General features: G+C 44.5%; 2 protein-coding genes across 7 annotated transcripts in view; both read left to right on the forward strand.

The window, feature by feature from the left end:
* Positions 1-10,449, forward strand: part of KDM4A (lysine demethylase 4A) — a 46,175-nt gene extending 35,726 nt beyond the window's left edge. For all 3 annotated transcript variants that reach the window (XM_012775882.2, XM_075997451.1, XM_012775883.3), the window contains 7 exons: positions 127-182; positions 1,977-2,085; positions 2,412-2,597; positions 4,523-4,693; positions 8,194-8,313; positions 8,589-8,681; positions 9,154-10,449. In XM_012775882.2, coding sequence (XP_012631336.1) covers positions 127-182; positions 1,977-2,085; positions 2,412-2,597; positions 4,523-4,693; positions 8,194-8,313; positions 8,589-8,681; positions 9,154-9,294 — 876 coding nt within the window. In that variant the 3' untranslated portion in view covers positions 9,295-10,449. The remainder of the gene's footprint in view (positions 1-126; positions 183-1,976; positions 2,086-2,411; positions 2,598-4,522; positions 4,694-8,193; positions 8,314-8,588; positions 8,682-9,153) is intronic.
* Positions 10,450-12,412: 1,963 nt separating this feature from the next.
* The window catches only part of ST3GAL3 (ST3 beta-galactoside alpha-2,3-sialyltransferase 3), a 193,899-nt gene continuing 183,705 nt past the window's right edge, over positions 12,413-22,606 (forward strand). For all 4 annotated transcript variants that reach the window (XR_012914863.1, XM_012775890.2, XM_012775885.3 and 1 more), the window contains exon 1: positions 12,413-12,574. The gene's annotated coding sequence lies outside the window, so the exon portion shown is untranslated. The remainder of the gene's footprint in view (positions 12,575-22,606) is intronic.

A 22,606-nucleotide genomic window follows, 5' to 3' on the forward strand; every position in this document is an offset into this window, starting at 1 on the left:
GAGTGCTGGTTACAGGGGCTGTGTAGGTGAAGCCCCACATCCCATCACGCTGCTTGCTTACGTGGCAGGAGAACAGACTGGATGTTAATGACTAGGCAGAAACCACTCTCTTTCCTCCCTTGGCAGGACTGCTGTTTATGCTCGTTACGAGGAGGGGCCCTGCAGAGAGCAAATGACGACAGGTAAGTTTTCTGAGTAGCATCTTGGAACAGACAGGCTCATTTCTGAAGCAGCATGCAGCGGCATTGTGAGGGCAATGGCTGTTCTTGTGAATGACTGATGAGGACTTGGGAAGCACTCTGTGGAGCTGGGATAGCATCTCCAAGACTAATTTCAAAACTGGAATGCCATGGGGAGCCAAACAATCCCTGACTTTTCCGATTCCAATTTCCCCTCTGTAGCAGAGAGGGAAGTGGGGTCCTCCTTTGGGAACTAATAATGGACTCACGGGAGCATGAAGACCCTGTGGAGAGGATGTAGAGACTTCGTGGGCTGGATGGAGGACATTTGCCTTGTTATGGCTGGCCCAGTGTGCGGTGGCCATGGGATGGGGAGCACTTTTCCTCAGGGCACTCTCTCCTGGTTCAGACCTGCTGGTTGGAATGAGGTGAGTACCCTCAAGGACAGCAGGACATTGAGGAGAACTCAGCCAAGCCCACCCTCTGTGTGGTCAAATCTACAGATGGCCCTGGGCTTCTCAGCTGTCAGGAAGCTCATTGTCATGGAGCTGAATCTTTGTGCTCAGTCTCTTGTTTAGTTGTTCTGAGGTAGAAATGGAAGATGAATGAGGTTTTTGCCCTGGAAGAGCTGGCTGTCTAAGGGATAGTACACACAGGTTGGCAGTGAATATCCTGTTTTGAAGTAAAATCCTATGGGAACTTGCAATGTAACTACCACCCAGCCTCCTGCCTCCCTGGAACCCCCATTCTGCTGTTTCAGATAGGTAGCTCTTCTGCTTGTTGTCTCCACTCCTTTAAACAGGCACTTGCTGCCATCACTTGAGGTAATTGTGTTCCTCACAACTGTAGGACAGTGCTGGTAATGTCCTTCCTTATTTGGAGTGCAGATGGCTCTGCTAGAGCCTCTCACTCTCACCTTTTAATCCCTGTACTGCTCTTCAGGGCCACATAAAACAAATCTGTTCCTACTCCCACATGACAGCCTCACCAGTGCTGCAGACAGCTTCCATGTAGCCCCAACATTGTCTGTTGTAGGTTTTCACATGGCCTGATTTTAAGAACTTTTACCATTTTAGTTGTTCTTATCTTGGCACATGTCAGTTTCCACAAAGGGTCAGAATTTACTTTAATTCTCTAAGGATGTCCGTTGAATAGACCTTGCAGGGTAAGTGGGGCTTTAGCCCAATGTCCTAGCACTCTGGGAGGCTGAGGCAGGAGGATCACTTGAGTCTAGGAGTTTGAGATTGCAGTGAGCTATGGTGATGCCACTGCATTCCAGCCTAGGTGACAGAGTGAGACTCTATCTCAAACAAACAAACAAACAAACAAACAAAAAGTGATTCAGAGATGGGTAAAGGGAGCAGAAGGAAGAGGCCATTTGAATCTGAGGGAGAGGACTGGGAGAGGCCTGGGGAGAGCTGTGATTGCTGACAGATTGGGGCACAGCGGGGATGTTTTCAGGAAGCACTCAGGTCCTTTTGTAAAGGCATTTATGTAAAGTTCTCCATTGTCTTCTCACTCTCTGAAACCTGCCATACAGTTACCTGTGGTTTTGCTCATTTTGCAGCAGACTGTGAGTGAGTGGTGTAAGAGGCCTGACCCTGTGTCAACACAAGGCAGTACAGTGGGGAACTGTTTCCGTATAATCAGTGTGGAGACACTTGTGATTCTTGCCTTCCTGGGTCCCAGGAACTTGCTGGGTGAGGAAGGATACACTGTCAGCAGATTCACATTAGAAGAGAAGGCCACAGAGCCTTGGGCCCAGAGGTGACTGAGCCAGCCTTTACGTTTTGGCAGGTGGGTCCATGTTTCATGTGCTGTGGCAATTCTGGAAGCAAGGTTTGTCAACATTGCAGAAAGAAGTCCAGTGGATGTGAGCAAAATCCCCCTGCCTCGCTTCAAGCTGGTAAGGAAGAAGAGACAGGCTTGTAGGCTTTATATAATTACCCTACCTGCAAGTCTCTGGGTGGAGGGGAACAAAGTATTTCTGCTTGGCCCAGTGGCCACCTTTATCCCGTGGTCTTGGTCAGAGTTTGTGATTCCCACCCTGTGGTTAAATTACTTAGTGGGACACCCATAACCAGACAAATTAGAGCTAGCTGTGTGTGTCCTCATGTTTTAGGAAAGGGGTTGGTTCCTGTTCATTAGGCTATGCATTTGAGAAGGGGGAACAACAGAGGCGGCTGTACCATCAGTTCCTGGAATCATTGACTTTCTTCCCCTGTGCTGCAGAAATGCATCTTCTGTAAGAAGCGGAGGAAAAGAACTGCTGGCTGCTGTGTGCAGTGTTCTCACGGCCGTTGCCCAACTGCCTTCCACGTGAGCTGTGCTCAGGCTGCCGGAGTAATGATGCAGCCAGATGACTGGCCTTTTGTTGTCTTCATCACCTGCTTTCGGCACAAGATTCCTAATTTGGAGGTGAGGGAGGCTGCCATTATGGAATCCTCCTGACAATTTTTGGGATCATTTTCTCTGCACGCTCTCCATTTATTGTGTTAGCAAATATTTCCTCAAGCATTATGCTTTATGGAGAGTGCTAATGAGTAAGGGATTAAGAGATGGCTCCTGTCCACCTCTACTCCCTGCCTGGTACTTCATAATCCAGTGGCACCAAACTGCTTGTGGTGGATTCCTTTTGATTATCTGTTTTCTTGTTGCCTCTCCACCAGGATAAACTCCTTAAGGGTCCATATCTTATTGTTCTGGGTGTCCTTATTACTTAACCCAGTGTCAGGGACATAGCAGAAACTCTGTAAATGTTGAGGATTAATGGGGAAGGCTCCCGATAGTTAACCCACTGACTACGCAATAGAGATTTTTTTTTTTTTTTTTTAAAAACAGAGTCTCTGTTGCCCGGACTAGAGTACCATGGTATCAGCCTAGCTCATAGCAACCTCAAACTCTTGGGCTCAAGTAATCCTTCTGCCTCAGCCTCCTGAGTAGCTGGGACTACAGGCATGTGCCACCATGCCTGGCTGATTTTTTCTATATATTTTTTAGTTGTCTAGCTAATTTCCTTTCTGTTTTTAGTAGAGACAGGGTCTTGCCCTTGCTCAGGCTGGTCTCGAACTCCTGAGCTCAAATGATCCACCTGCATTGGCCTTCCAGAGTGCTAGGATTACAGGCGTGAGCTACTGTGCCAGACCCTACAATAGAGACTTTTGCAGTTCTCTAAATAGTGAAGCTCAGAGAAACACACATGTATTGTTAGCTAGAGGAATTATGAAAGGGTTTGGGTAGAAAGTGGCATTTGAAGTGGGTCTTAAGTAAAAAGAAGGAATTGTGAGCAGGTGGCCATTCAAGGCTTTGAAACAGAATCAGCAAGTTTCAGAATAACGAACATGAAAGACTGGTTCTGGGAGTGTGGTGGGCTGACACTAGAGAAGTGATGAAGGCCCTAGACTGCCATGCTTAGGACTTTGATCTCTATTCCATTGGATGAGGAGGACTTTTAGAATATTATGATTTTCAACTATATGTTTAAAAAAAATCACTCTGGTGGTTGTTTGAGGAGAGGATTCAAAGAATAAGAATTTGAGACAGGGAAAACAGTTAGCCTTGGAGATAATAAGGTCTGAAATGGTAACACATAGGCAGAGCTTTAGGGTCGCATCTAACCCTGCGATCCTACAACAGGTAGAATTGACAGGGTTTGTTGACCTTCATGGGTTGAGAGGATGGAGAGATGAGGAGGAAGGGGTGATGGATTATGAATTAAGTTGACTTAGGTTACTCCCTTGAGAGATGGGAAGGATGCCAATATGATGGTATTGGTAATTGCAATCAGGAACTGAGACGGAACAGGGTGTTTTGCAGCAGAAATGGGGGAGGGATGGGAAAAAAGAAAGTACATGTAAACTTTGATGTCTCTGCAGCATTCTGGTAGAGGGTAGAGCTAGTGCTAAGACCTGGTAGAGTGTTTTGCCTGGCAGGACCAGGACCCCGGGTCACCTATTGAGTCTGTCCTTTGATACTTTGATGTATATCTGAGCTGTAGCATCAATAGATGCTATTTGGTCAGTCCTGGCAATAACAGGGAAGTCACAAGAGCCTGTTCAGGGAGTTTTGGGTAAGGTAATATAGTGTAAGAACGAGTTGTAGACTAGGAGCTAGGGAAGTTTTAAAATTTATGGAGGAAAATATGACACTGGTTTTTTCCAGTGTTTTAGATGGGATGTGTATATCTGTAAAGGCCAATTTCAGCTCCCATCTCTTCTCTCCTTTTTGTCTTCCAGTTTCCATACTTATCTTTCCCTAATAAAGAGGAACCAGTTGATCTTGGTCACCACGTGCCAGGCCTGACAAATTACTGTGTGAATAACATAAAGCTCTGTTTTTTCCAGCGTGCCAAGGGGGCCTTGCAGAGCATCACTGCAGGCCAGAAGGTCATTAGCAAACATAAGAACGGGCGTTTCTACCAGTGTGAGGTGGTCAGGCTCACCACTGAGACCTTCTATGAAGTCAACTTTGATGATGGCTCCTTCAGCGACAATCTGTATCCTGAGGACATAGTGGTAATGTCTGCAAAGAGCTTCTTGGGCAGTTTGACAGGGGGGATGTTTCTAGGTCTGGCTGGGAAACTGGCTGTAGGTCTGCCTGCCTTTTCTATCCAGGTTCCCCGGTCCCATTAGTCAATCCCCAAACAGAAAGAAGCATTTGTATTGGTCCTTCCTTGCAAAGAAAATTATGTGCCATTAGGGTACCCTGCTTCCCCTAGAAGTTTGTGTGAATCAGCATTTTCTGTAATTATTTGAAACATGCACATATTTTGGTCTAAATTATGCTTCGAGGCATTCTAGTGCAATAGAAAAGCCTGCACTAGTCAAACCCATGTGCCAACATTAGTTTCACTGCTTAGTAACTGGGTATTTTCAGTCATATCCGTCTGTCTTTTCTACCAAGTTCTCTTAGTAGATGTGTAGAATCTGCTTTTGTCTCTTCATAATTGAAGGCCTTGGGGCTAAGTAGAAACTGCTTGGAGACACCTGGCCTGCTTATTTTAACAACACCTGAGACACTAGAGACCCTGCCCTGGACCCAATCCTAGGTTTCCTGGCTCAGTATTCAGGACTTAAGTTTCCCCTACCCACACCCTGCCTTTTCATGTGGTAGACTAAGTGCCAAGGTAGAGAAGAAGGAAACCATTTCTTCCTTTAACAAATCAGGTATTTTATACCATTTATACCATTAGCAACTTAATTGCTAAAAGCACATTCATTAGTTATAAGGTAGACTTTTAGTGAAGCTGATATTAGTAGTATTCATAGTAGTATAGCTCTCATTTATTAAGCTCTTGCAGTATGCCAGGCACTATGCTATACTAAATGCTGTATGTCAAAAATCTCTTTCATTTTCATACCAACTCTGAGAAGTAGGTGGTATTATCTCTAATTTATAGAGCAGTAATCTCAGGGCTCCCTTTTATAAAAGTTATTGAAGACCCCAAAGAGCTTGTGTTTTTGTGGGTTATATCTATGAATATATACTATATTAGAAATTAAAACTGAGACTAATTTAAAATAATTCACTTTATAATAAAAAAATTCTAAAACAAAAACAATTGAAAAGAATGCTATTTTTCTACAATTTTGTAGATCTTTTTAATGTCACTTTTTTTTTTCTTTTTTATTTCAGCATATTATGGGGGTACAAATGTTAAAGTTACCTATAATACCCTTGCCCCCCCCTTAATGTCATTTCTTGATTTAATATGTTCTGATATACTGTTTTGGTTAAACTATAGGAAGAAAATTCAGCCCCACACAGATATGTAGTTGGAAAGGGGAGGAATATTTTCACAGCCTTTCAGATAATTGTGATTATTCTTCTCTGATGCTCTACCAAAACTCAAGTGGCAGTTTCTTAAAAGTTAGTTGCAGTGTGGAATCTGAAAGCAGGTCAATGAACTTTTCATACTCTGTTATATTAAGATCCATTGCTCTTTCTTAGAATGCATCTTTCACTCATGCCTGATTTTATAACATCATACATTGGTCATTTAGAAAACATTGGTGCATTGGACTATGGAGATCTTCCAAATGTTGTTAAATGTTATATATATCAACAGATCACATGGTTAGTATCACTAATCTCATCAGAAAACTTTAAATTTTGGAAAGCTTCAAGCTCACAGTGGTGAATGAACTTTTCTGAAATTCTAATTTTAGCTTGAAAGTGTGAATTTTATTATTGGCAATAGATACTGACTCTTGTTTTCTTTGAAGTGACAGGCTCACTTTGTTCATTTCAAGTTGTCTGCCAATCCCCAAGTCTGAATAACCATAGTTTGTCAGTCATTTTTTTCAAATAAAAACTGGTGTTTCACGAAAAAAGAAGCTGGTGTAGCTCACAACTCAAACAATTACACAGGTATTTTTCCTCTCAAGGCAACCGTCATACTTTGGTCTGCAGCCAGAGTGTCTTATGAGTACTTATACATATATTCAATGATTAAGGTTTAACAAAATTAATAATCTTTACTGCTCCATCAAGGGACGACGTTATGTGAAACCAGGTTTGCTTTTTCCCCCCTAAATTATGAGTGCACAGTGGTGAAAAATGCAATAACAATGAGTAGAACTTGGGGCCAGTGCTTTAATTTGTGCTCAGGTGCCAGCAGTTCTACCCATCATAGATTTGATGCCATCACTGCAAATGTCAACACAATGAAAGAGGCTAGTGTTTTAACATTATGAAAATAGTCATGGCCTTACACGCTCCCTGAAAGTGCCTCAGGAACCTCTCAGAGGTTCGTGGACTACACTTGGAGAACTGCTGTTGTAAGAGGTAGAAATGAGATGCAGAGAACTTAAGTGATTTATTAAAGGTCACATAAGTTTGACTAGCTAAAACTTCTGCAGATTTGGGGGGTGGGAGGCTGCAGTTTCTGCTTAATTATTAGATTGATACAAAATATATTTATTACCTACTAAGTAAATGAATTGTCAATACAGTATAAGCTGTTTCTGCTCAAGAAATGAACTGGAAGGACAGACCTTTTCTAACTCTCTTGTCATGTACCGTGATTGGTAAGAGCAGTTGTGAACATCCACACCCTTTATAGACTCACTGTCCCCCCACTCTTATCTGATGTGTACTTTTTAATCACGTCTCTAAGGACCTTTCTCCCAGGTCTACCCATCAGACCTTTCATTCAACCCACATGCATGTACATTGACTTTACACTGTATACCAAGCCCTTTACTGGGAATATCGTGAGGACTCACCTTACGATGCCTACCCACTTCTGGAAGGAGAACTTCTAAAATACTTTGCCAAGTGCCATGATGGGTGATCCTTTCTTTTAGTACCTTTTCTATTAAGAACACATTTTGAATACAGTTGTAGCATTTCAACATGGCAGAGCCCTGGGCAGCCCTTAAAGGAAGAGTAGAGGGAATGCAAGAAGGACTCTTGATTATGGCACCTGTCTTTTATGTTAACTAAATTATTATAGCCATTCTTTTTTGTCACCAAGAAGCATCAGGGGACAGAGATATAGGGCAGACTTTGACTTAGCAAGCACATCTTTATTGCATCTTTCAGCCCAGAGAGCTGCCTTGTTTGGAGTATTAGAGCAGGAATTTGTCCTAGTTCATTCTTTTTTTTTTTGAGACAGAGTGTCACTCTGTTGCCCAGGCCAAAGTACCATGGTGTCTGCCTAGCTCTCAGCAACCTCAAACTCCTGGGCTCAGGCAATCCTCCTGCCTCAGCCTCCTGAGTAGCTGGGACTATAGGCATGCACCACCATGCCCGGCTAAGTTTTTCTATATATTTTTGGTTGGCCAATTAATTTCTTTCTATTTTAGTAGAGACAGGGTCTTGCTCTTGCTCAGGCTGGTGTCGAACTCGTGGTCTCAAGCGATCTGCCTGCCTCGGCCTCCCAGAGTGCTAGGATTACAGGCGTGAGCCACCGCACCAGGCCAGTCCTGGTTCATTCTTTACTGAGTACATGGCAGTTATTATTGTGCTCAAATGGACCTTTTTTCACTCTCCTTCCTTCCTGTTTCCTCAGAGCCAGGACTGTCTCCAGTTGGGTCCTCCTGCTGAAGGGGAAGTGGTCCAAGTGAGATGGACAGATGGCCAAGTCTATGGAGCGAAGTTTGTGGCTTCCCACCCCATCCAAATGTACCAGGTAGCCAAAGGTTCTTGCTGGGAGAGGGGGTATGTAATTAAATCATTGCTTCCTATTGGGCCAGAGGCAGTCTGCTCTTGGGAGAACTAGTGAGTTGGTAACCCTTTTAGAACTAGGAGTCTGCCCTGTGTCCAGCTTGTCAAGTGTGGCTTCAAACATGGTAGCCCGTACTTCAGTGTTCTAATTCCTTCCTTTGGCTGCACGGACACTGCACGTGGTGGACCAGGGAGAGAGTAAGGGATTTCCTAGCCAAAAGGCTTTTGCTTCCTTGATAGGTGGAGTTTGAGGATGGCTCACAGCTTGTAGTTAAGAGAGATGATGTGTATACGCTGGATGAAGAGCTTCCCAAGAGAGTCAAGTCTAGACTGGTAAGTGTTTTTGTTTGTTTGTTTTTTTTAGACAGAGTCTCACTTTGTTGCCCAGGCTAGAGTGAGTTCTGTGGCAGCAGACTAGCTCACAGCAACCTCAATCTCCTGGCCTCAAGCATTCCTACTGCCTCAGCCTCCCAAATAGCTGGGACTACAGGCATCCACCACCATGCCTGGCTAATTTTTTGTATATATATTTTTAGTTGGTCAATTAATTTCTTTCTATTTTTAGTAGAGACGGGGTCTTGCTCTTGCTCAGGCTGGTCTCGAACTTCTGACCTTGAGCAATCTGCCCACCTCAGCCTCCCAGAGTGCTAGAATTACAGGCATGAGCCACCACACCCAGCCTAAGTGTTTGTTTTCTTGTGCCCTTGGTTCCTGTCTGGGAGGGAGGGAACAAGGCAAGGATCTGTCCCTTTGTGTTTTTCCGTTGGCCATAAAGTGATTGTTTGGCCTGCTTATTTTTCTGTAGTCGGTAGCCTCAGACATGCGCTTCAACGAGATTTTCACAGAGAAAGAGGTTAAGCAAGAAAAGAAACGGCAACGAGTTATCAACTCAAGATACCGGGAAGATTATATTGAGCCTGCACTATACCGGGCCATCATGGAGTAGGTGCTTCCAGGGTCCAAGAGATTCCCAGCCCTCAAGGCAAGAGCACTCCAAGGTTCCACAGCACAGCAGACACTTGGAACTCTGAAGTCTCAAAAAGTGAAGTTGTAAAAAGAAAAGGAATGAACTAACGAACTCCATCATCTTCTCACCCCATCCTCGTGGCATTCTGCTATAGTGAAAGGACAAGCCGTTTTTGGACACGTGACAGCAGCTGCTGATCTTCCAGCTGGGGGGGCTGAGTACTGGAATCCTGTGGCTGCACTGACCCCAGTCTATAAAGGGGTCCACTGTGCTGGCTGGACTGATTGCCCTGTTCCTGGCCTAGGACTTAGCTTCCTAACAGTTGCCCGCACCAACTAGGTAGAGGTGCTGGTGCCTGCCCCCATGCCCACTTTTGTATTTATGTGTGTGTGTGGGTGGGTGGCTGGGTGGGTGTGTGCGTATCTTTGTATGTTTGGTCTGGACCAGCTTCTGCCAGCCCCTGGCCTTTACTTTCTTCCTTGCCTATGTAGGGAAACAAAATGTGAAATTCTGCCCTCAGCTAAGCTGAGTAAGGGCCCCTAGGGGTTGGCTGGAGATGGGTGTGACATCTGTCCCTGCCAGAACAACCTCAAGAGAGTGCTGGCAAAGCTGCAGTATTGAGATGCTAAGAATTGATGCCACTTCTTTGTCTTCCCTTGAAGGAGAACATAGGGATAACATGGGTGTGTGCCCACAACACTAGGCACAAAGCCCTTGTGGCACAGTATTACTAGGTATGGGCGGGGATTACCCTGAAGGGGGGATTTTAATGATGGAAGCAGGCAGAGCCTGGTGGGTGATTCTATCAACAGAATATTGCAATCATGCAGGGGCTGGGAGGGTTAGGTTGAAGCAACTGGGGCCACTGGAGGCCCACTGGGGGTGGGAGGGAGCTGATTTAGGGGTGGGGGTGGGACTAGAGGGCAACACTGAAGGGGTTAAACAGGTTTTTACTCCTCATGAATTTGTTTGCCTGGGCCCAGGATTGCAGGGCTTCACACCTATACCCTGTGTATACAAGAATCAGATTTATAATACTTCCCCTTTTTTTGTTACGTATGAACGCTATAAACCAAATTATTTTGAAAACCGGTGCATCACCTTGTCCTTAGCAATAAAATATGTTGTGCAGAGGATTGGCTGTCTGCCCCAAGGAGCCCAAATGGCCCAGGGTCATGCTGGGGTGTATCTAGAGTCATTGGCTCTGGGACAGGGCCATGTATTATAAAAATCAGTAAGGCAGATCTAGGAAGCTGTTCCAAAGAGATGGGTTCTTTCCTTGTGAAGCTCTGTATTGGGCCAAGCATGGTGGGACATGGGAGCAGGTATACTTTGGGCTATGAGCACCTCTGCGTTGTATACCCTTCCTGGGAGATGGGCAGGAGGAGATAATCAAGGAAGCACCAGACGGCCCAGTCCTCTCAATAGTCTAATCTCTTGCTTGATACATCTTCATTGACTGGCCTAAGTCCATTACAACATCTTTGTTCTACACAAATTTTGGAACCAGTTTGAAGGAGGGGAGTGCATTTTAGGTGCTTGAAGAGCAAAGGATTCAGCCCCAGTGGGGTCCTGAAGCTGCTTTGAGCCATCTGTTGTTGGTGAGAAGCTTCCCTGGAGGAAGACCTGGTTCCCTTCACCTTGTGGGTCCCTGATGTTGAAGTGGACAATGATGGGGAGCTGCAGGGCATGGAGGGGACAGTGAGTAACAGGACTTGGGTATAGAAGATCTGCTCCAGCTGGCCCTTGGACAGCTAGATACCCAATGGCATGGCCCTGTCCCAGTGCAGGAGAGGCTTGGGTCAGCTTAGCTACTTTCAGTACTTGTGTCCTTCAGGATTAGGAGGTAGTTGCTACTTGGTGTCTGATTGTGGGAGGAGCAGCAGTTTTCAAAGATGCTTTTCTATGCCAATTCTCTCCTGGGGCCAAGAAAGGAAGGTTGACTTTTATGCCCTGTAGGAACATTCCCAGGGGAGGCTGGGCAGAGCCAGGCCTTAGTGGATTGGTGATTGAGCCCTGGGGGCACACATCTTTGGAGCACTTCCCTAGCCTTTCTTCACAGGGTCTCAGACCTCCCTGCTTCTCTCACTGACCCCAGTGTCCTCAACCCTGCTGAAGGATCTGCAGGGCTAGGTGCCTAGTCTAATCCCCGCAGAGTTCTTAACAGCTGACCATTTTCCTAGAAACTTTGCATTTTTTATTTGGCCAACGTGATGACCCTGAGGAAACCGAAACTCAGAGGGGACGGGCCTTTCCCATATCACATGGAACCCGCCTGTTTTCTCCCTCACTGGCTGCCTTTTCGGTCACGTCCGGGCCTTAGAAGACTGACCCCGGGCAAAAGGCCGGCCAGCCAGGCTGCTACCAGAAGCTTTTTGCCACAAAGGACAAGCTACCTTCCTTTAGCAAGGTAGGGTCATTGTGCTAGCATCCTAGGATTACGGTTTGAAGTCTCCCCTGACCCCTCTGAGGAATTAAGTTTTAAATTGTGCCCCAGGCAGATGATGCCAGGGCTCAGCTGCGGGGATGAGAGTGGGGTGGGAGACAGCTGCACAGGGTATGTGGGTGGGATGCCCATGTGCCCAGACTAAACACTTTCTACAAGGCTCTGAAGTTAATGCACAAGAGCAGTATGGACCTCCGTGGCCTTACCCCACAGGATTGGGCACGGAGGTCCAAAGCCTTGGGCCTGATGGAGTGGACTGGCTGCGCGAGATGAGGTGTCCTCGGCGTGGAATGACCGTCACCACCCTGCACTTTGAGCTCCGCGCACGGGCAAGGAAACAGGCTCTCAAGGGGCTAGGTCCTCGGGACGGCCCAAGCGGCCGTCTGGCGGCGAGGCCTGGGAAGGAGGATTCCTCCAGGCGGCCGGGTGTGCCCTTGAGGGCGCTGACGCGAGGCTGGCACGCACCGCTCCCTTTCCTCAGCCCGGGTCCCCGGGGTGGGCGGGCCGGGGAACTCCGCGGCTCCCGCGCCTACTGGGCAGCTCCGGCGCGCGCCCGCCCACTCGGGCAGCGCAGCTCCGCGTTGGCCAGCCCGGCGCCCCGCCCGGCTCCCGCGCGCCCATTGGCCGCGGACGCCCGACCTGGTCGTGGCCGCGCGCTCCGCCCGCCGCTGCGTCCCCACTATGGCGGCGCCCATGCAGCCCACCGCGTCGTGGGCGCCCGCCGGGGTCCCCCGCGGCTGCCGCCGCCGCCTCCGCCTTCCCGTCCCGCCTGGGGCCGGGCGCCGCCTCCCCCCTACCTCCCTCTCCGCTGCGGTAAGGGCCTGCCCGGTGAGCTTTGGGGCGTGACGGCAGACCGCGGCTAACGGTCGCCGCGCTGCCCCGCCCCTCCCCCGCTGCCCGCGGTCCCCGGGCCGGGCGGGGCGCGAAGCCTGCGCTAGTGCTGGGGAGGAGGGGGCGGGGTACGGCCCAGTTGTCCCACCGGCTGGGAGCCCAATCCCTGGATGACTTCGACTGTGTAGGGGCTGCCAGGCCTGGGGGGAAAGGCGGGCCGGATGCGGCCGAGCGGTCTGAGGTGATCTCCCAGCGAGACCCCGCTTTGCAGTGTACCTGGGCTCAAAGCAAGGACACTGTCATTCAGGCCCCGCTGTGCCAAGAGGGAGGAGAAGTACAGGGAAAGCCTGAGCCCGAATCAGCAGCATATGGGTCGCGGTTGTCATTGCTTACTGCTCTATTTGGGGCCAGATATTCAGAAGGACCAGGGTCAATTTGACTGGCAAAGTACCCCTTGCTTGCTTTCTTTGCTTCTGACACTTTTCCCCATTGTCTCCTCCGTGATTTTGCTCGCAAGAGGAAATATCTTAGTGAGGAGAGCAGGTTTTGTTAGGAGAGTGTCTCGTGAGTATTTTGGATTCCTTTTTATGACAATGCCCATTTTTATGATTCCTCAATAAACCTCATTTTTGTTTGTGTTTCTCTCATATACCGGGAGGGAGTGAAACATGAGAACTGAATTATTGCAGTTAATTGAGGGAGGGACTAATGAAGGCAGCTGTTAGTCCAGAAAGTAAAATATACCAACTTTTCTGTGGATATATTTTGAATTGTCTATACTATAGATAGTTGGACATGAAGGTAGAAAAAACCACTAGGTTACTGAAAGTAAAACACTCCTAATGACAAATTAGGTTGTTTCTAAGAATCATTTTGGGGCTGGGCCTAGTGGCTCAACCCTGTAATCTCATCACTTTGGGAGCCTGAGGCTGGAGGATGCTTGAGGCCAGAAGTTCAAGACTAGCCTGAGCAACACAGCCAGACCTTGTCTCTAGAAAAAATAGAAAGATTAGCTGGGCACGTTGGCACATGCCTGTAGTCCCAGCTACTTGGGAGGATTGCTTGAGCCCAGGAGTTTGAGGTTGCAATGTGCTATGACAAGGCCACTGGACTGTAGCCCTGGCTACAGAGGGAGACCTTGTCTCAAAAAAAAAATCATTTTGGACTGAGGATCACTGAACTGTTTGGTGTACTTTTTTTTACGTTAACAGTCATAGGGTTAAAAGGAAGCTGGTACAAATATTTATGACCAAGTCGTATTTTCAAATAATCTCTTAGGCAACAACAGCTCCCAAGAGTTGAGATTCTTAACTCAAGGATATTTTGAAGTATTAAGTTGTGAATCTCTCCATTTCACATGTCTAAATATCTAACCATGGTGTAATAAAAGTAAATTATTAATGATGAAATAAGACATTCATATTCTTAGAGACTAATTGACTTTGGATCAATCAATAAAGTGTCTCCTGAGTACATATTTTGTGCAAGGCATTGACTGAGGAGGAACTCAAAAACATTTAAGATATGAAACTTGTTCTGATGGCCTATAATATAGTTGTGGGAATAAAGTACACACATGACAGTGGTAAGTAATGATAATGCCTCCAGAATTCCAAGATAGTAGGTGCTATGAGAAATCAGGAAAAGGAGAAATCCATGTGTCTGAGGAAGGTTTCACAGGGGAGCTGAGTTGAGCCATGAAGAGTGGGTAGGCATGGTTGCCTGAAGAGGAAGGAGAAATGAGCAGATGAAAAAGTGAAGATGGTAGAGGCACAGGGACAACCTGAAATGCTCATGGATGCTTCTTCCAGGGAGTTTCATATTGGAAAAAGTGAAGATGAGGCTGTACAAAAAGTAGGTTGATGGCAATAATCCAAGAAGTACCTTTGTCCTGGATGGAGCAAAGGATAAATAGGTAGTGGTATTTATTTCAAAGGAAGCTGAGGATAGCTAACCATCAGAAAATAAGTACAGTAACACCTGATTTGACATTGTCATTTTTTTTTTTTATTAACCTCAGCTATTTGGAATAGCATTCTCTTAACTACCCAGGATCTGCACCTCATGTTCATTCTTGCCTTTCTTCTTTTGTCCCTGTGTTCAGTTGGTTGCCAGGTCTTGCTGATCCTACCTCCATACCATTTCTGAAATCTACTTTTTTCCACTACTGTCAGTTTACTAATTTAGGGCCATTGATACCATTTCTGCGAATTACCACAGAAACCCTGTAACATTTTTTTATTTCCTACCATCTACTGTGTGTGCTACAATCACTTCCAGGTATGTCACTTCTCTGGCTAAGACTTTCAGTGGCTCCCCACTGTCTGTTGAGTTAGGCACAGGCCAGCCTGGCATGGGCAGCATGGGCAAACTAATTTCTTGTCGTTCCCTTAGGTTTTATTATGATTTCCAGGTCAGTGGAACTATCTGCTCTTTGTGCTTTGCTGTTTGTGCTCCATATTTTTGCTCATGTTGGCTTTTTCTATCTTAAATGACCCCTTTGAATCTCTAGTTATTGTTCTTACCCATGTTTCAGGGCCATATTTGTAGTCCCAGCTACTCGGGAGGCTGAGGCAGGAGGATCACTTGAGCCCAAGAGTTTGAGGTTGCAGTGAGCTATGATAATGCCACTGCACTCTAGCCAGGGCAATAGAGTGAGATCTTGTCTCAAAACCAAATATGATATGGAACTTTGTTTGTGACATTTTTCTTTTTCTTTTTTTTTTTTTTTTTTTAAACAGCCAAAAACCATGTGTCATGTTTGTGACATTTTTCTATACTTTTCTCCCCATCTAGATGTCTCTCTCCTTTAAACCACTATAACATTAGAGTCTACTCTTTTGCTATAATTGCCTTAATCCCGCTTCTACCTACAACATAAGACTGAAGCTTTTTCAAGACATGGACTTTTTCATCATCTAACACATTGTTTTGTACATAGTAGGTACTTGGCAAACATATTTTAATTGAAAATAGCTTTTTTTGTTTTTGAGACAGGATCTCACTCTCTTACCCTGGCTAGAGTGCAGTGGCATTAATTATCATAGCTCACTGCAACCTCAAATTTCTGGGCTCATGCGGTGCTCCTGCCTCAGCCTCCCGAGTAGCTGGGACTACAAATATGGCCCTGAAACATGGGTAAGAATAATAACTAGAGATTCAAAGGGCTCATGCGGTGCTCCTGCCTCAGCCTCCCAAGTAGCTGCGACTACAGATGTGCACCATCATGCCCAATTAATTGTTTTATTTTTTGTAGACAGGGTCTCAATATTGCCCGGGCTGGTCTTAAACTCTTGGCCTCAAGTATCCTCCAGCCTCGACCTCCCAAAGTGGTAGGATTACAGGCGTGAGCCACCTCACCCAGCTTGAAAATTTCTTTGAACCAGGATGAATACGAAGAAAATTCTTTGTGCAAAAAAAATGTTTGTCATAAAATCTATAGATAAAGTTATTTATATGAGAGACTCCCTTACTGAGAAGTCTGGTATGTTGGTATGGATAGCTTGGATTAGGCTGCACTAACAAAAACCTCCAGACTTCAGTGGCTTAACAGAACAAAAGTTGACTTATCATTCATGTGACATGTCCAGCATGACTGCATAGGAAACTCTTCTCCTTACAGTCACCCAGGAACTGAGGCTGATGGAAACTCCATCTTAACATGGTGCTTCTGTGATCATTTTAATTCGATGAAAAAATGTTGGTCACATGGACAAGTTTCTGTCCCAGTGTGGCACATGTCACTTTCATTCACATTCCATTGACCAAAGCAAGTCACTTTTGGCCATGCCTAACTTTAAAGAACGGTAAGGAATTACAGTCTTAGTATATGCCTGGAAAGCAAAGAGCCAGAAATATTTTGTGAACAGCACTAATGACTACTATGTTGTCTATGGGTATCATGCCCCATTGAAGATTAGAGGTAGCAAATCAGATGGCCTATTAGAGATAAGCATACTGACCGTATTACCTCTAACTAGACATAGGGTAATGGTGGATTGAGAGTCAAAACTCTATTACAAGCACTTGTAGATGCTCATAGGCCAAGGCTGTTGATACAAGGGCAATCTGTTAAATCCCAGTTATAATAGTCATTCCTGAGGGAGGGACTATTTTAAGAAGTCAGGAAGTATGTAATCATTTGAGCTGCATTTTCAGTCAAATGGTTAAAATAAAGAATTTTAGTTTAACCTTATTGGTTTAATTGAGCCTAGCAAACTTGGTATTTGGGGAGATTCTACTTTTGACAATGAACAGAAGCAGAGTGCTAGTTGGAGCCCTGGTTTAGGAGACAGAAGTTCTAGGTTCAAATCTTATTTATTTTTTGAGACAGTCTCACTCTGTTGCCCAGGCTACAGTGCCATGACATCAGCCCAGCTCACAGCAACCTCAGACTCCTGGGCTCAAGTAATCCTTCTGCCTCAGCTTCCAGAGTAGCTAAGACTATAGGCATGCGCCACCATGCCTGGCTAATTTTTTCTATATATTTTTAGTCGGCCAATTAATTTCTTTCTATTTTTTAGTAGAGATGGGAGTTTCACTCAGGCTGGTTTTGAACTCCTGGGCTTAAGCAGTCCGCCTGCCTCGGCCTCCCAGAGTGCTAGGATTACAGGCATGAGCCATCACCCGGCCTAGGTTCAAGTCTTAGCCCTGCCAATAACTAGTTGTCTGACATTGGGCAAGAGTCTTGTTCTTGAGCCTAAGTTTTCTCATCAGTGAAATGCATAAGGTACTTGTGAGAATTAAACGAATTAGTTCATGAAAAGTACTTTACTTCATGCATACTACAGAGTAAGCACTCACGATATCGCAGCAGCAGCAGCAGCAGGGTTTGAAGAAACTTTGAGGAATCAGATAAAGAAGCCCCAAAGATGTAGGTGAAGATTCCCCCAGATAGTCCTACTTTTTCTCCCCTTCCTTGGATAGCTTTCCTACTATATGTCTTATTTTCATACTTACCATATTTTATTTAGTTGTACACATGTCTGTGTCTCCCACTAGACTAGGTGCTCTAATCACTCCACAGTTATTTACTGAACATGGTTGTGGCTTGATAGGTATGAAAGACATGTCCCTGGTCTCAAAGATCCTCCAGTCTGGTAGGACCAGGAGCAGTTAGAATATAATACAATAAGGGCTGTGATTGAAGGTCTTGTGGGATCTCCTAAAAGGGTCTCTGATATTACATGGGGAATATAAGTAGTGGTTTTCTAGAAAAGTTCACACCTAACTAGAATCTTGAAGAGTCAGTAGTTATTAGCTGGGTAGATGTGGGCTTAAAAGGCTTTTCACACAGGAAACAATGTGCTGTGGCCTAGAAACAGAGCGTGGCTACATCCTGAAGACGCCTGTGTGGCAGGGGTACAAAGCATGTTTGGGGAGTGTGTGGGAAATGAAGCTTCAAAAAGTTGGTCAAGTACAGGTTGTGAAGGGCTTTGAGAGTTGTGGAGTTAAAGCTTTATCCTGAAAGTGATTAGGCACCACTGAAGGATTTGAAGGGAGAAAATGACTTTATATCAGTTTTGTCATTTAGGAAGATCACCGTGTGTAGAAGAGGCATTGTAGTGGATATCCTATTTCCCTGACATGGGAAGTTCTGAAGTTTGCAACAGTAGTACCATGCCTGCTACACAAGAGTCATAAAATATTTATGTATAACAAGAGATTAGAATGAGGTGAGACTGGAGGGGAGGATACAGTTAGGCTGTGGCAGTAATATGAGGGACATGTCCATATCCTGCCCAGGGCTAGAGCAGACCATATACAAGAGTTAGCAGACCAGGATTTCAATGATAGCTTCACCAGTTTCTGTTGTATCACCTTGGGCAGGCTTCAGAATCCTTTGCATCTTCTTGGTTTTCAAATTTGGAAAATGGAGATAAAAATTCCTACATTGCAAGGTTACTGTGAGTATTTGAGGGAATAGATGTAAAAAGCCTGGTCCTGTGCTATTAGCTACATAAAGGACCTCTTGTAATAATAATAGTTTTAATATTCCTAATGTTTAGTATATTACCTGGTCCAGGGTAGGTGATTATTAGCCTCAAATCTCACCACCTAAAGATACCCACTGCCAACATTGTGGTTTTATTTATGCATTTTTTTTTTTAATTTTTTTTTTATTTTGGCATATTATGGGGGTACAGATTTTAAGGTTTCAATAAATGCCCATTACCCCCTATTTATGCATTTTAAGTGATTGATGATGCTGGGGTGGGAGTGTTGAGTATAAGGGAATTATTCTGAGATCAAGAAGAGGGAGTTGATGAGAATACAATACCAATCTAAACACTGTTTAAATGCCAACAGAGTATGTGTGGCCATTTAGCTGTTCCAGCCCTTGCTCAGAAGTGGCGCAGTGTGTGTGCATACACTCTCTTGTCACTTATGTGGCCATGATGTGCTCTCTGCATGGACTACTAAAACATACATGCTTTACTTCTTCTCAGCCTGTCATTGACTTCTTCCCCTCTGAAATTTTGCTCTTCCTTGGTCATCTTCTGATGATTTCTTTAAAGATGATAGTGGAAGTTTAATTCAGATTGGTTCTCCATTAAGTTCCTTCCTGGTCATCTTGTTTTGACATGGGTTCTTCCTCTCTGAACTCCTGTAGAACTTAATTTATTAAGTTATTCTGATTAAATGTCATCTACTACTTTGTCTTATTATTTGTCTGTAGGTCAGTAAATTTCCTTTTTCCTTGATGTCAGTTTTTCTTGCAAAATAATCGGAAGGTGGCATGTTTATGTATTTTTAACGCAGCTTAAAAACTCCCTGAAGCCTTTTGTTTGGAATATGTTAAACAAGTCAGAAAATTCTGTTACTGAGTTTTTAAAGTATAGTATATAGCAGTGGTTATCAGACTTTTAGGTCTAGGGATCCTTTAGAGTTTAAAAATTATCGAATACCCCCATCTTTGTGGGTTTTATTGATATTTGATGTTTTAAAAATTACTGAGAAAATTTTAAATCACAAGAGCGTACAAATACACATTCCATTAGCCATGAGAACAATCATGTCATCCCATCATGTGTTATGTAGCCTCTAGCAAACTCTGCAGGACCGTTATACGAGAATGAGAATGAACAAGGCAAATAACATCTTAGAATTATCAAGAAAATAATGTTAAACTTGTGGATCCCCGGAAAGGGTCTTGGGAAACCTCAAGGGTTCTTGGGTCACACTTTGAGAACTGCTGGTATATGGATGTAAGGGTTTTTATGAGACATTTTAATATCTTTTTTGGTAACAACATAAGGATGGAAATGTTTACAAACATCATTTCAAAATGCACTCAATGTGGTTTCTTTAAAAAAAAAAAAAAGACAGCTAAGTTTCTTTGTTACGACATCTTTATCTTGGAAGGGCAGAAGTGTGTATTTTTGGAATGTCTGCTAGTTACCATACTGCTGACAGACATTTGTCATTCCAGGAAAGGTCAGTAAACTGGGAACAACAGTATATTTGTAAAAGAAAAATATACAACTGCTCTTTAAGTTCTAGAAATCTTACAGTTACTTGGCCGGATGATAACTGGAGAACTTCTTTGTGGTGCTGGTTTCATGGTTTCTTGCTCTCTCATTGTCAAGTTTAGTTAATGACCCTACTTAGAAGATGCATTTTTAATGAGATTAATCATGTTGATGTCATTTTGTACTGCATAAACATTAGGAAGTTTGCTTCCTAATGTACTGTACTATATTAGGAAGTGAATGAATGAGTGGTGGCATCACCACACCACCCTCTGTTCCATGTATTTTCGCACTTTCTAAGGAATCTTCCCAAGCCTTGTGTGCCACAGATGTCAGACACAGGGATTGTGTCAGGAGGCCAGTGTCAGTGAAATTAAATACCAGAAAAGTTTATGAATAGGAGTTGTGTCTCTTATTTATGGACCCTGGTGGATCACTTTGGGTACTCTTCAAGAGGTACATCCTCTCTTTGAGGGCAGGTGGCCTGGGCTGTAGAATGGCTTCTTCTTGCTCTTGGCTTGGTCTTTTCCAGTGTATCCTCCATGTTACTACTTGAGTGATTTTTCTAAAATACATATCTATGTCATTTCTCTACGTAATCTCTTAAGTGGTTCCCCATTGCCGATGGGATACATTTCAAACTGCCTAGCATGGCTTATAAGGCCTTTCCTGGCCTCTGCTGCTTTAGTGTGCCACAGTCAATTTAATTCAGGCAGCACCTTGTAGAAGCTTTTCCTGAGCCTTACAGTTATTAATTGCACCATCTCACAGTGTCTGTTCCTTGTTTATACTGTGCCTCGTTATACTGCACGCATCACCCTGCACCTCGAGGGCAGGTGCCACACCCTGTGTTCCTACTGTTTCCCTCAGGTGTGCAATAGTGTCTTTTGCTGGAACTGATAAGATGGCATAGCTTCTTTCATGGTTCCAGCATAGTTATTCTGCAATAGTCCAGCAGAATTTCTCTACAATATTATATTTTTTTCCTTTTTTTTTTTTTTTTGTTTGTTTTGTTTTGTTTTTTTGAGACACAGTCTCACTTTGTTACCCAGGCTAGAGTGAGTGCCGTGGTGTCAGCCTGGCTCACAGCAACCTCAATCTCCTGGGCTCAGCGATACTACTGCCTCAGCCTCCCAAGTAGCTGGGACTACAGGCATGCGCCACCATGCCTGGCTAATTTTTCGTATATATATTTTTAGTTGGTCAATTAATTTCTTTCTATTTTTGGTAGAGATGGGGTCTCGCTCAGGCTGGTTTTGAACTCCTGACCTTGAGCAATCCGCCCGCCTCGGCCTCCCAAAGTGCTAGGATTACAGGCCTGAGCCACCGCGCCCGGCTTGTTTTTTTTTTTTTTTTTTTTTCTTCTTTTTTTTTTTTTTTTGAGACAGAGTCTCACTTTGTTGCCCAGGCTAGAGTGAGTGCCGTGGCGTCAGCCTGGCTCACAGCAACCTCAATCTCCTGGGCTCAGCGATCCTACTGCCTCAGCCTCCCGAGTAGCTGGGACTACAGGCATGCGCCACCATGCCCGGCTAATGTTTTGTATATATATATATTTTAGTTGGTCAATTAATTTCTTTCTATTTTTGGTAGAGATGGGGTCTCGCTCAGGCTGGTTTCGAACTCCTGACCTTGAGCGATCCGCCCGCCTCAGCCTCCCAAAGTGCTAGGATTACAGGCGTGAGCCACCGCGCCCGGCGCGGCTTGTTTTTTTTGTTTTTTTTTTTTTTGTTTTTTTTTAAAGATACGGGCAGATAAACAATATGGAACTACTACATAGGCTTAAGTCTCAGAGAAATAATAGCAATGAAAGGGAACATTTATTTCATATTTTCTAGTGATGTATTTTACACATATAAGAACAGAACAATATAATGGTACCCATTATTAAATCTTAATTTGCTATTTTGCTTCAGTTTTTTTTCCCCCAAATAAATAGCACATTATACTTTCCACAAATGTTTTTCCCCAGTTCCCTCCCTTCTTCACCAGAGAAAGCCACTATGTTTGATTTAAAGGTTTCTTAAATTCCCACACATTTTTATACTTTCACTACATGTTATGTTTCCATATATAATACATGGCAGAAGCTGACAAACTGGCCTGCAGATTGTATTGGGACACAGCCATGCTTGTTTTTTCACATATTGTTGGTTGCTTCTTTCAAGCTACAATTTTCTGTTTCTGATTTTCTGGGCATATTGCCATCTCCTAAACTCACCTTCAACACCAGTCTTTACCTCTTGTCTCAATTGGTCAGGCAAAGGAAAGCCATCCTTTCAAACATTGCAGTTGAATTTTCTCAAGACTGATTGCATTCAGCATGTTTTTTTCAAAGACACAGGGTTCACTATGTCATTATGTCACCCAGGCTGGCCTTGAACTTCTGGACTCAAATGATCCTCCCGCCTCAGCATCCTGAGTAGCTAGGGCTACAGGCATGCACCCAGCTTGCATTCAGCATTTTTAATCTTCCACATAGAAGTCACATTTTCCAAATAAAAAATTATGTCTAGAACCTTGTCCTCTGAACACCATTGCAACA

Source organism: Microcebus murinus, chromosome 2 (assembly GCF_040939455.1).
Source record: "Microcebus murinus isolate Inina chromosome 2, M.murinus_Inina_mat1.0, whole genome shotgun sequence".
NCBI classification, from domain to species: Eukaryota; Metazoa; Chordata; class Mammalia; order Primates; family Cheirogaleidae; genus Microcebus; species Microcebus murinus.